The following is a 14858-nucleotide window of genomic DNA, read 5'->3' on the forward strand; positions in this document are numbered from 1 at the left end:
AGTGGAGCTTGCATCCACGGATCCCCAACTCATGTGCTTGTGCAATGGGTTGGCCTGAGTGCAGGGGTCTGTGTGTTGCATTGGTGGCTACGAAAGCCGAGTGTTGGAGCGACCACAGACAGAAACCCTGAGGTTGGGAGATTGGGCAATTACCCCCAAACAGTATAGAAACGCCAATCCAGGAGTGAGCACATCCTGGGGGTGGATGCTGCTTGTGGCTTGTGGCTTGTGGCTTATATTATAGCCAGAGAAGGCCAGGAAGCCTGGTGGCTCCTGGTGTGTGATGACTTATGCTGTGAGTGGTTCCCCTCCCTCGTATGAACAGTGCCTTCGCAGCAGATTTGGTGGATCATCTGCTGGTGCCAATAATTGTCTTTTGCCACTAGGTTGGGGCCCTGCCTGGACTAATTTGTGTTCTCTTGTATTTTGTTACATTGCTATATTCAGTTGTATTCAATGTACCTTTATGGTCCAAGGCTGCAATGTTCCTATTCACCAAGAGAAACATATGTATAACTTGTATAGACTGTCTGGCAGAAAACCCTGAGGGGGTGGATTGTAGGGTAAGGTAAAAGTATCAGGCTTTTCTGCCCTCCCTCCATTAGGATAGATGACAGAAACCTGTGGTCCTGAACACATGCCTGATGGCGGGCACCTGGAATAGGGTGTAGATGTATGTAGATGGGATTCACCTGGGCTAAGACTGGGCTTATAAGGGCGGCATCATGGAAATGCCAGCAGAAATAGAACCACGAGAAGCAGAACCATGAGAGAAGGCTGGAGAGCCCAGATAGAGTGAAGACTTGCTGGGGGCTGGGAGGCCTGCCAGCCTCCTGGCCTCCCAGCACCTGTGCTTGCTGTGTACCTGGTAAATCCCAGTAAAAGCCACTGAGGGCTCCAGAACTCTCTCCTCCTTTACTGGGTCTGCTGGATCAGAAAATCTGCCCTGTGCCCAATCCTGCCTTTACAGGGCCTCCATCATTGCAGCTTTCTGCTTTGTAATCTACCTCAGTAAAGCCCATCTGTGATTGCACATGCTCCATGTAGGTTTGAAAGACCGATCTGATTAAGACTTCTTGACCAGGGCTTTTACCTTGGGAACCCTTTCATTTTTTTTATATTATTTTTTTACAACATTGTTCATTTTTAAACAATATTTGCTACACCCCACCCACTCAGTTGTAGTCCCCATAGAGTTTCCTTCACCAGTGCACCATCACCTCAGTTCCCTGTGCTCCTCCCTCCCTCCTTCTGATCCCTCACCCTCCTGTTCCCTGCAGGATGTCCCTGATTTATAATTGTCCGTTTTTGCTTTGTTGTATTTTGTACTGTTATTTTTTTTTTTTTATAGTGATGTCTTATTTGGGGAACGCTTTCTTACCCAAGGCCAGTTTCACTCACTGCCAAACCCTTGCAAAGGATGGTGCTTGGCCAAATGTTGCCAGGTCTTCAGTAAAGCTTCATGGAAAAAGGGAGAAATGGACACCTGTAAGGAGCAGGAAGAGCACAGAGCAGGATCTATATGATCCCACTCAGACAGGTAAAGGAGGAGTCCTGGAGCCCTTGGTGGCTTTTGCAGGCTTTTATTGGGATTTACCAAGTACACGGCAGGCCTCCCAGCCCCCCAGCTCCTTCTGGGCTCTCCAACGTTCTCTCGTGGCCTCTGCTTCTTTCTCGCTCTGCGCTCTGCTGGTGTCCTCATGACGCTGCCCTTATAAGCCCAGTCTCTCAGCCCAGGTGAACCCACCTACGTATGCCCACACCCCACTCCAGGTACCTGCCATCAGGCATGCATTCAGGACCGCAGGGATCCATCATCAACACTGCTGGTGGGAGGGTAGAAAAGCCTGACAATGTACCCTACAATACTCTTATTTCTGTTTTAACAGGGAGTTTCCAGAGAGAAGGATCTAATAGGATGGAGAGATCAATGGGGGGGGGGGGAGAGAACAGGTTGGATGTCCAGGGAAATGCTGTTTTGCAGCTCAAGTCCAAAGCCACTTAGAGATTATTCCTTCTTATTCAAGTGACCTCCATTTTATTTTTCTTTTAAGTTCTTTACTGTAAGTCAACTAATTTAAATGTTAATCACATATAAAATTATACCTTCACAGCAAAATTTAGATTGATGTTTAACTGAAAACTGGGTACCATGATGTGGTTAAGTTGACACAGAAATTAATCTTCATCTCAGGTTAATATTGGGATAAACAGTAAAAGTTGATGGTTTCAAGGTCTGGTCACTTGGCAGATAGAAATGCTCAGGAGGTCAGAGAAAACCAAGGAACATGCTTCAGAAAGGGAGGAGTCAGGGAATCATGCAAGACAAGTGTTTTGTGGTGATTTCCAAATGCTTGTCCTCAGGCTAGAAAGTGTATTTCCAATTCCTACACTTCAAGGACTATAAAATGGAAAAAGAGAAAACATTAAGGGTCACAGGGAGAGGTTGTGGAGAAATCTTTTACATTCTGTCCCTGACCCCAAGGCCTGAGCAGTGAGGGTGGCAGTGCCTTTGACACCATGGGTGAAGGCATGGCACAGGGGGCAGGAGCTGGGGAAAGGGACAGGGGGCTAGGGCAGCTCCATGGGGCTGGCATCAGAGTGACTAGGGCCTGGGCTGGAGCCAGCAGAGTGTATGCTGTGCTCTGACTCCAGGCACAAGTCAGAGCTAGCGCACGGATATGGCTCCTGGCAAGGGAAGGATTTCAACTACCAGGAGTCCTGCTGTTTCCTCCACCTTTCCTGGAGCCCAGGAGACAGGAAACTGCTTAAATTCTTTCTACCATTGTAACTTTTACCATTTCAGTGTCTTAACTGTATCCTTACCTTCAACAAGAATTAATTTGATTTAAGTACAGTTCGCTTGATCTTTTATTTTTCTTCATGAAGATAGAATTTCTGGCAGAATGAATTTTTTTTTTTTTAAAGAGGCATGAATTTTTATTTATTTATTTATTTGTTTGTTTGTTTGTTTATACATGCACTGGGTACAGTCAGAAGCGCGGGAGGGTGAGAGAATTCACCAGAGCCAGAGCGGGGAGCAGAGCAGGCAGAAGGACTGAAGTACACTGCTGAGGGGAGCAGCGGGCGGCAGGAGAGGTCTGCGCGCCATGTGGGACCCTCCTGCGGTGGCTGGGGAGCAGCCGGGGATCGAACCGGCGCCGCAGAGGCCGCAGAGGCTTCGCAACCCAGAGCTCAACCGCTGCGCCACCGGGGAGGCCCAGAATGAATGTTTTTTAGTTATGAGCAAAACACTCAGGTGGAAATCATTTTGACAATGTTCTCTGAGTTTTAACAGATTTGATATAAGAAATTTAGTACAAGGTTCTCAGCAATAATGACTAAGAATCGGCATCCTTTCATATAAACTTGAAGACTATCTCCATCCCAAGACTTTGTTAGGTGGATCCATACCACAGTGGGGCCAGACAAGCTATATGGCCTATTTTTCACTTTCAAGGAAGGGCTTAAATTTAGACATAACTTTATCTTCTAGTGACAGTATATTTTCAGTCCCAAAGTTAGATGGAGAGTATTTCAAGAGCAACACATTCATCTTAAAACTTAAATTAGACCTTGCTATCCATGCTGGAAACATACCATATAATCTTAAAAGATGAACTCTGCCAAAATTTTATAAATTGGACTTTTGCAATTTTATTTTTTTATATTGAATGCCTTTTTAAATGATAATATAAAATATTCCTCAAGTTGTAGCATTTGTAAAAAATTTTGGTAAAAACTTTTGTAAAAAAACTGAAACCTCAGCATCTGACCTGTTCTCTCTCTCAGCAAGGTCTTTCCTAGGACTTTTCTGCCCATTGTCATAATGTGATTCCACCTATCTTGCCCTGAGCACATGCTGTGTGGTCTGTGGTATGGGGTTGGTGTGGAGCTGGATGTGCTGTTCCTTAGGGAGACTAAACAGCATGATCTTCAGCTCATTTAATTTGTTCATGCTTGTTCTCTGACTTCTGTCCACAATGGAGAGTCACTCTAAATTTTTTGGCAGAATGAATTTCTGGATTGAGTTTGATCGAAAAACTCATCCTTCATTGGTTAGAAATGGATTGTAACTTTCTCAGCATAAAGCACATTAAATATTTCTTCCTAACTTCAGCAGCTTGGGCTGATTGTAGGTAAGGGGGAAACACAGACAGACAGATGAGCTCTGTCTGTTGTGATCTCCTAATAATTGATTTACATGTTCAACTTTTTATCTTGGCACAATCCCTAGAACTGCTTTTTTTTTTTTAAAAGATTTATTTACTTATATATACAAGAATTGTGGTACAGACCAGAGTTGTGGGGGATGAGAGGATTCACCAGAGAAAGAGTAAGAAGCAGATCAAACAGATCTACTGAAATACACTGTTGAGGGGAATAGGGGGCAAGTCAAGAGAGGTCTTTTGTGCCATGTAGGTAGCTCCCTGGCTGGGGATTGAACACGTGCTGCAGTGACTGTGGATAGCATCATAGGTTGTGTCTTAACCCCTTGCACCATGAGAGAGACCCGCAAGAAGTGCTTCTAAATTGAATTCCAATAAAGAATGGATGGGATGGATGTTGTGCTACTGATTGTTATTACCATGAATGAGTTTTTATCAACATTACATATATCATAAAGAAATTTTGAAAGATACACAATAATTCATTGTTTAACTATGTAAAGAGTAAAAATATAAAGCTCCATATTATGAAAAGGAAAGTTTGAAATAAATTAAAAAATATTGTGTGGATCAAATAGATAGTGGCACATTTTGAAAAAAATAGAGGCATATGGGAAATGAATTATAGTTTTGGTTAAACATACAAACACAGAAAGCAGAATGATCCAAATTTGGTCATTTGAATTAAAATGATCTATTTTAATTTAATTATATGTTAAAATTTACTCTATGAAAGTGTGCATTGCCCTGTATATAATCCTAAAAGGCTGAGATTAAAATTTTAAAGGTAATCTTTTCCCAGAATTTCAGTTTATAATGAACCAAATTATAAATATTTACCTGATAGAATATGCCAGTCAAAGATGATCATTGTTAACACATAAATTGGGAACATTTGAATATGACTTACAGAATTTAAATTGTTCTGGAGAGAATCTTGAGTCTTTAAGTGTTAGTTCTTTGTTTCGGAGGACTAGACGCCCTAGGCTGCCCCTCCAATGAGACGTAGGAGGTGGTGCAGCTCACAGCCCACTGAATAAATCTGGGGATGATGGAGACCTCATGCTAACACCATTTTAGAGATATGACTGCTGTCATGTCAGGGGAGCTGCATTTTGCTTGCTTGTGAAGAAATACAAGGAAGGAGTAGTTCTGGTCGTTGTCTATCGTCTCGCTATAGCCGTTTGAGGGAAGAAAGAGGAAAATTATGCTAAGCACAGAAGGCAGGGAGGGGTTCATGGTGAAGGTCAGGGGTCTGCCCTGGTCCTGCTCAGCTGATGAAGTGATGCGCTTCTTCTCCGACTGCAAAATCCAAAATGGTACATCAGGTATTCGTTTCATCTACACCAGAGAAGGCATACCGAGTGGTGAAGCATTTGCCGAACTTGAATCCGAAGATGAAGTGACTGGCTTTGAAGAAGGACAGAGAAATCATGGGGCACAGATATGTCGAAGTATTCAAGTCCAACAGTGTTGAAATGGATTGGGTGTTGAAGCACACAGTTGATAGTCCTGACATGGCCAACGATGGCTTCGTCTACCTTAGAGGACTCCTATTTGGCTGTAGCAAGGAGGAGATTGTTCAGTTTTTTTTCAGGGTTAGAAATTGTGCCAAATGGGATGACACTGCCGGTGGACTTTGAGGGGCGGACCACAGGGGAGGCTTTTTCAGGAGATAGCTGAAAAGGCCTTAAAGAAACACAAGGAGAGACTAGGGCACAGATACATTGAAATCTTCAAGAGTAGCTGAGCTGAAATCCGAACCCATTATGACCTCCCTCAAAAGCTTATGGCTATGCAGCAGCTGGGTCCCTATGATAGGCGGGGGGCTGGCAGAGGATATAATAGCCTCAGCAGAGGGCCTGGGTTTGAAAGGATGAGGCAGGGTACCTATGGAGGTGGGTATGGAGGCCACAGTGATTATGGTGGCTATAATGATGGGTATGGCTTTGGATCTGATAGGTTTGGAAGAGACCTCAATTACTGTTTTTCAGGAATGTCTGATCATAGATACAGAGATGGTGGTCCAGTTTCCAGAGCATTACAGGGCACTGTGTGCACATGAGGGGATTACCTTACAGAGCCACAGAGAATGATATTTACAATTTTTTCTCCCCTCTTAACCCCATGAGAGTACACATTGAAATTGGACCCGATGGCAGAGTTAGTGGTGAGGCAGATGTTGAATTTGCTACTCATGAAGATGCTGTGGCAGCTATGGCAAAAGACAAAGCTAATATGCAACACAGATTTGTGGAGCTCTTCCTGAATTCTACTGCAGGAACAAGTGGGGGGGCTTATGATCACAGCTGCGTAGAACTCTTTTTGAATTCTAAAGCAGGGGCAAGTGGTGGCGCTTGTGGTAGCCAAATGATGGGAGGGATGCACTTGTCCAACCAGTCCAGTTACGGGGTGGGGTGGGGGTGGGGGATGTGTCCTGCTAGCCAGCATCTGAGTGGTGGTTATGGAGGTGGCTATGGTGGTCAGAGCAGTATGAGTGGATATGACCAAGTTCTGCAGGAAAACTCTAGTGACTATCAGTCCAACCTTGCTTAGGTGGAGAAGGGGTGCCAAGCAGCTACTACAGAAATAAAAGCTGTGCATGTATGGGAGTTGAGTAGAATGGGAGGGATGTCTAGTATATCCAGTATGATTGGTAAATGGGAAATATAATTGATTCTGATCACTCTTAGCTTCTTTCTTTTTCTTTTTCTCTTTTTTTTTTCAAGACAACAAAAATTAAGTTTAACAGTTTTGCATTACAGGCTTGTGATTCATGCTTACTGTGAAGTGGAAGTCAAGATTGTTTTAAAAAACATCAAGCTCAGTAATTTTGAACACAGAAACATTCATCTAGGATGTAATAACAAAGTTCATCCTTTGACTTTGAGCCTATTTTTATCTTTTGTAGCTAAATGTGTTTCCTGGAGACAGCAAAAGGTTGGGTTTTGTTTCTTAATCCAGGCTGCAACTCTGTGTCTTTTTATTGAAGAGTTTAGTCCATTTACATTTAGAGTTAATATTGATATGTTAACATCTGTATTTGCCATTGTGTTTGTCTTTCCTTTGATTTTATTTATTCTTTTAATAACTTTTTTTTTTTTTTTGGTCTTCTTTCGTTGTTATTCGTCCCTCTGAGGTTCTGGCTTTAGGATTCCTTGTAGTATTTTTTGGAGTGGGGGTTTATTCGTAATGAAATTCCAGAGTTTCTCGTTGTCTGGGAAGGTCCATATTCTTTCTTCATGGAGGAAAGAGAGCTTTGCAGGATAGAGTATTCTTGGTTGGCATCTGTTTTCTTGGAGTCTGTTGACTATGTCCCTCCACTCTCTCCTTGCCCGTAGTGTTTCTTCAGAGAAGTCTGATGTCAGCCTGATTGGTTTTCCTTTGAATGTTATCTGTTTCTTCCCTCTTGTCAGCTTCATTATTTTTTCCTTGTCCTGGATTCTTGGGAGCTTTACTATTATGTGTCTTGCTGTGTTTTTCCTTTTGTCGTGGAAGTTTGGTGTTCTTCTTGCTTCTTGTATATCAATTTTCAGCTCCTTCTTCGCATTTGGGAAGTTCTCTTCAATTATCTCCTGGAATATTTTCTCTGTTCCTACATCTCTCTCCTCTCCTTCTGGAATTCCTATAACTCTTATATTTCCTTTCCTCATGGAGTCAGATAGTTCCCGAAGTCTTTCTTCATTCTTTTTCCTTCGTACTTCTCTTTCCTTTTCTGTTTTGGTTCTTTTTATTTCTGTGTCTTCAAGAGAACTTATTCGTTCTTCCATTTCATCTATTCTGCTTTCCTTGCTTTTCCCGGAGTTCTTTAGTTCCTCCATTAATTCTTTGATCTCCTGCATTTCTTTTACTTCCCTCTTTAGGGACTCAATTTCATTCTTCTGACCATTGTTTTCCCTCTTTAGGGACTCAATTTCCTTCTTCTGATCTATCACTTTTTTAATCATGGCAATTTTAAATTCTCTTTCTGGAAGGCTCAGAAGTTCTTCCAAGTTGCTGTCGTTGCAATCTGGGGAGTGGTTTTCTTTTTGTGGTGTGCTTCTTTCCTGAGGAGTTGTTAGGTTGCGTGTGGTTCTTCTACTCCCTACTGTCTGTTTTCTAATTTGTCGTATGCGTTGGGACACTGTGTTGCTCGGACTGACTGGCATCTTGGGTGAACTTCTCCGCTCCCCTCTGGCTCTTCCAGGAGCCATCTCTGTCTTCTGGGGGAGCTTACTGCTGGTTTTAGGCAGTTTTTACTGAAGAAATATCCCTTTTCTCAAATGGTGAAGCAGGATGCAGTCCCTGCGCCTCCGGTTTCATGCACACTCTTCTGCGCACCCGGTCTGCCCCAGACGTGGGTGCCTGCTCCCTCTGTGGGCTCAGACTGCTGGTCGGAAGGGGCCTGGCATGGAATAACTTCCCGGCTGGCCACTGGGTCCTCCAGAAGCCTTCTGCCCTTTTCAAGCAGTCTTAAGAAATTTCCTGTTCTATGGGGTGTTAGTGACTTTTTTTTCCTGGTCGCTAGGTGGCGCCAGAGATCTCTCCTATTGTCCTTGGGGGGCTGTTTTTCGCCTCCCCCCACCCTGTGGGACAGGGAACAGAGCGGGAATGGTAGGGTACACCTCAACAGCTTTGGGGTGCTGTGTCTGCCTTGTGCCCCACCGTCGTGGAGAACCCACGCCCCAAATTTTCATGCCCCGGGTCTCAGTTCAAAGCCCTCAGTTCCAGGACGCGGGCTGTAGCTCAGTTCAGTGGCACGGGAATGGCGCCTTTTGCACCCCGCTCCCGTGCCTGGGTGCCTGGTTCCTGCTTACTTCATATGGAATCACCAAAAACCCCGAATAGCCAAAGCTCTCCTGAAAAAAAAAAGAAGGAAATGGAGGCATCACACTCCCAAACTTCAAACTATACTACAAAGCCATAATCATCAAAACTGCATGGTATTGGAACAAGAACAGACATACAGATCAATGGAATCGAATAGAAAATCCAGAAATAAACCCACAGATTTATGGTCAACTAATCTTTGACAAAGGAGCAAAGACTATGCAGTGGAGCAAAGAAAGTTTGTTCAATAAATGGTGCTGGGAAAACTGGGTCGCTACATGCAAAAGAATGAAGCTTGACCACTACCTCACACCACACACAAAAATCAACTCAAAATGGATTAAAGAACTAGACATAAGACCTGAAACCATAAAATACATAGAAGGAAATATAGGCGAAACACTATGGGATTTGCACATCAAAGACATCTTTACAGACACATCACCCAAAGCAGTGATAGTGAAGACAAAGATAAACAGATGGGACTACATCAAATTAAAGAGCTTCTGCACAGCAAAAGAGACAATAACAAAAACAAAGAGAAACCCCACCAACTGGGAGAACATTTTTGCACCCAACACTAATGATAAAGGACTGATCACAAAAATCTGCAAAGAGCTGATGAGACTCAGCAACAACAAAGAAAATAATCCAGTCAAAAAATGGGCAGAAGAGCTAAAAAGAAACTTCTCTGAAGAGGAAATGCAAATGGCCAACAGACATATGAAAAAATGTTCAACATCACTTGTAATCAGGGAAATGCAAATCAAAACTACCATGAGATACCATCTCACACCAGTGAGAATGGCACATATTAAAAAAACTAGCAACAACAAATGTTGGCGAGGGTGTGGAGAAAAAGGAACTCTTCTGCACTGTTGGTGGGAGTGCAAACTGGTCCAACCACTATGGAGAGCTGTGTGGAGATTTCTGGACCTACTAAACATAGAGCTTCCATATGATCCAGCAATTCCACTCCTAGGTATTTACCCAAAGGACACAGAAACATCAATTCCAAAGAGCACCTGCACCCCTATGTTTATAGCAGCACTGTTTACAATAGCTAAGCTTTGGAAACAGCCCAAATGCCCAAAAATAGATGACTGGATCAAGAAGATGTGGTACATATATACCATGGAATATTACTCAGCATTCAAAAAAGATAAACACATGCAATTTGCAGCAACATGGATGGCGCTGGAAGGGATCATGCTCAGCGAAACAAGCCAGAAAGAAAAAGAAAAATACCGCATGGTCTCACTCATAGCAGGAATCTAGAAAACTTAAATAAGGGACCAGGAAAATGAATATAAGAAAGTGAAAATCAAAATCAACAAAAAACTATGAACCAGAGACACTTTTTGGGGGGTGGGGGGCGGGAGGGGAAGGATTGGGGTCAGAATGGGGCGTTTGCAATTGTATGGGGGAATATAAAAATAAAATTTAATATTTAAAAAAAAAATAACAAAGTTCAGTATTGACCATAACTGTTAAAACAGCTTTCAGCTTTCCTCAAGTTAGTTATGTTGTAGGAGTGTACCTAAGCAGTAAGTGTATTTAGGTTAAAGCAATTTCACTTATGTTAAATGTTGCTCTTATACCACAATACATTGAAAACTTTGGATGCATGTTGAGAAACATGCTTTTCTGTAAAACTCAAATATAGGAGCTGTGTCTATGAATCAAAGCGAAAACTTTTGGCATGTTTGTTAATTCTAGCTCTTTGGTTTAATATCTTGTAAAGCGAGTGAATGTACATATCTATTTTTTTTTTTTAGGATCTGGGAAAATTTTGAGATGTAATTACCAATACTTTAGGAGTTTGGTTGTGTTGTTTGTATGAAATTCTAAGGCTTTGATTTAAATCTCCTTGTATTGTGATTTCCATTAGATGTATTGTACTAAGTGAAACTTGTTAAATAAATCTTCCTTTTAAAAACTGGAAAAAAAAAAGAAATACAAGGAAGGAATTTTGATCACAAACACTTAACATCTTAACTTTCAAATCAATCCATTGAAAAGTTTGAATTTGTAATTTGGGGAGTAGTTCAAACATCTTTTCACATTATTTTCAATTATTTCTATTGCTGTCATAATGTGTCTAGTTGAAAATAAATTTGGAGTTGACTTAATTTTGTAAAACTGAAGAGGTGCATATCCTATGACAATCCCAAATTTAAATATTTACTGGTGAGAAACATTTCTTCCTGTGCACAGGGACACATTGCATGAATGCTTATTGTTATACTGTTTATAAATACAGTTGCAAAACTTGAAAATAACCAAAATGTTTGGTAGTGAAGAAGTATATAAGTGAAGTGCAACCTGCCTATAGGAGTTAAGGATAGATACCCAGATCTTTTTGTGTAATCAAGGGATGACTAAACTAATATTACCTTCATACTAAAACCAAGCAAGGACATTATTCACTATAGCCAAGTTATGGAATCAACCTAAGTCTGTTTGGGAGTGTTCCCCCTCTCCATATATTTTTTTTTTTTTTGCGGGGGGAGAATTTTAAAGTATAGATCTTTGAAAACTTGGTAGACATTAATAGTGAAGCCATTTGGTCCTGACCTTTTGCTCTTAGTGAGATTTTTGATTACTCTTTCATCTCTGTGCTTGTAATTAGCCTGCTCAAGCTCTCTATTTCATCCTGGTTCAGTCGTGGAAGGTTGTGTGATCCTAAAAATGTGTTCATTTCTTTAAAGGTGATCAATTTGCTTCCATATAAATGTTTATAGTAGTCTTTTATGAATCTCTTCAGTATCTGTTGAATTTCATCTCCTTCATTTATGATTCTTGTTGTTTTTTACCCTCTTTTCCCCTCCTCATTCTGCTATATTGTGGATTGAGTTACACAGTGAGTCATTTTAATTGAAGACATAACTCCTAGGAATTGGTGCATATTTCAATATCAAGGGAAAAATGAGTAATACAATTTTAAGAAAATATTGTATGATTTTTTAATCAAGTATCCTAATATAGGACAACTTTTTGTAGTGATGAAGAATTTTATTTTGAGAAATAAATGTGGGAAAGTGAAAATTTTTTCTATTCATTTTTTTGTTAATAACTTAATATCTTATTAAATTTTCTTGCTATGATTCCCCTTGGGTTAAGACCCTTACATATCAAAACAAATAATTTCATCTTTCTTCCATCTTCCCTACAGAATGTTAGAATTGCAGCTTAAACAACCATATTAAAATGCAATATCTCAGTTTAACTGAAAAGTCTGGGTCTTAGCCAGCACTGGATCCAAGGCTTTGTTTCTTGTCCCATTTTCACCTGATTTTGTAATTTTAAACTTTTTGTTTTAAAAGAAAATGGCAGCTTCTGCTATACTTGGGTCTATATAACTTTATGTATCATATGTTAATGCAAATATTATGTAATTATTATTATTATTATGTAATATGTAGAGACTACATATTATTTATATGTGATCCTTTTTTTTTATATATCCAAAGGGAAGGTTTGTTATATAAAAAAGGAAAGGGGAAGAAGATTCTTGCACACATACAGGTGGTCAGGATGAGCTGAGTTTGTAATGAACAGGTTTGTTAAAAGAGATGCCTGCATAGACACAGGTGGGCAGACTAGGAAGGAGAGCTGCCTACTACATATTGTTATATTGAGCTTCTGCTTGGTTTTGTCCTTAGGCTGCCTCTCTCTAGTATGAACAAGAGGAATACTAGTATCCCTGGATACTAACTACGATATATTCTGAATATATAAAGTACATGATTCTATTTTATTCAGCATCCACATCAACACCCATGAATGTCCTCAATTGACCAATCTTATATTCTCATGGAAGAAACAATGTGTACAGGAGATAGTGTCCTCAGTTGGCCAAGCTTAGTCACATTATTAGGGGCAGCAGGGACACGAGTGACATGTCCACCAAAACCACAGGGGTACAGTGGGTTGATCTCCCTCTCATACAAGGGGTCTGGGCAGACCAATGTTTACATTGACTATCTGTACATATTTTATTCGTTCATCTATGTTCCCCTAATGCTTTATGTATTAGCTCTATAATAATTGTCACCTTCAACTGAACTATGCCTGCTCAGTAGCAGGGGTGGCATCTCCCTCATCTTTGTGTACTTATTATGCACAAAGTCAATACTACATGCTAAATAAAGTAATATGCTAATTGATAAAAGAGAATGATTGTTGTGGATAAATCTCTCTCAAACTAACTTTTATTTACTTGCTTTAATACTTCCTTAGAAGACTGTTGTATTGCTGGACTATTAAGAAAAATTGACTTATTGATAAATTAGCCTAAACTTCAGACAGTGGTGATATGTTGAGTTTATAGGTCACATCTCACATGTCAATTATTATTTTACAAACTAAATTTACTCAATTGCTGGTGCCATACATGGAATTTGTTTTGATGTTATGTAAATGACATCTAAATAACACCAAATGACATAATTGCCTTTAACATTTGATGTGTTCTGTCACTACTGCGCTTGCCTGACAACATTGGACCAACATATGGAAATTGATATGCATAATCTGCTGTAATCAATGAACCTACTCAGTAACTTTTGTGTCTGTCTTACTTATAGTTATTCCTTTATTCCTGTATGTTTGGTTGCAGAAGGAGAATTAACTTTCAAGCTTCCAGAAATGGAAGTGAAATCAACATATTACAGCTTTCCCTCTCTTTTTATTTTCACAGAGACTTGAGATTTAACAGAATAAGAGAAATTCCTGGGAGTGCCTTCAAGAAACTGAAGAATTTAAACACTCTGTGAGTACTTACTACTTATCTGTTTGCATACTGCAATTACAAGCTAGCTGGATTGCAATTTATCATAAAAAGTAATTTTGAGGTAAAGAACAATTATTAGAATAATGAAGTTTTATTAGCAATTTTATAATTAGCCAAATTATTCTCCTTCTCACTACTTATGTTTTTACTATCTTCTGAATTTGGGGGATACTTCTGTTTACCTAATTGTTATTATGTCCCCCCCTTTTTTTTAAAGAAAATTTCATTAGTTGATGAATCTGAAGAGAGTGGTTAAATAACTTATCCATAGGATATTTCTTTATATTCCTTTTTTTAAAAAGAAAATTTCATTATTTGAGGAATCTGAGAAAAAGAGTGGTTAAATAACTGATCTACAGGCCCCAAAGATAAAAACAATAGAAATGGTTGAAAGTGCATTACTTGTTGACTCCAAAGTCCATTTTTCCCCAATATACACCTGGGTCTGCTTATTTGTAATATCATGGAGATCTTTAAAAAAGTGTATTTGCTGGAACAATTGAACATTATTAGTAAACTCTGATAATGGAATTTAATATATAAACATTCATTTTGTTTATGCAATAATTGTTTTAATCTGTTGCATGCATAGCAGTTTCTGACCTAAATACACATTACCCTGCTATGAGATATTGATGTCTGAACATGTGGGACAACTGGGAAATAAAACCCACTGTAAAATGTATGTAATAAAAATATAGTAAATGAGATAATTAAAGAGAAAATGAGCTTTAGTATAAAAAGCATATATTCTAGTCTTTTTTTTAAACAGCCACAATAGTTTATTTACAATTGAACTCTTTTTAAGATATTTACAACCAATTTTACACATCAGAAATGGTATCAAAAGTATGAATTACAACACAGACAATATGAAATGGGCATAAAACAAAGCTGAGTGGACAGACAAGCAATTTCTCTTTTTAATTTATTAACACTAGCTGAAATTTTGTTAAAGAAACGAACAAAGAACTATGGTTTGGGAGAATTGCAGGGCCTTCAGTTGAAGATTGAATTTCACAGTGTTTTATCCCATGTAGGGAAAAAATAAGACTAATTTTCCCCCCACACTGTAACACACTGTA

At 39.8% G+C, this 14858-nt stretch overlaps 1 protein-coding gene and 1 pseudogene across 2 annotated transcripts in view; both read left to right on the plus strand.

Annotated features, from left to right (window-relative positions):
* PXDNL (peroxidasin like) overlaps nucleotides 1-14858 on the plus strand; it is a gene marked incomplete at both ends in the record, with an annotated part of 520299 nt that overhangs the window by 193261 nt on the left and 312180 nt on the right. Inside the window, 1 exon segment of the mRNA XM_084230567.1 lies at nucleotides 13681-13752. Within this exon segment, the coding sequence (XP_084086693.1) occupies nucleotides 13681-13752 (72 nt within the window).
* On the plus strand, nucleotides 5440-7184 carry LOC311167972 (heterogeneous nuclear ribonucleoprotein H2-like; annotated as a pseudogene). Its single transcript has one exon. The product of its transcript is annotated as a heterogeneous nuclear ribonucleoprotein H2-like (transcript).

Source organism: Talpa europaea (genome assembly GCF_964194135.1).
Source record: "Talpa europaea genome assembly, chromosome: 3".
Classification (NCBI taxonomy): domain Eukaryota; kingdom Metazoa; phylum Chordata; class Mammalia; order Eulipotyphla; family Talpidae; genus Talpa; species Talpa europaea.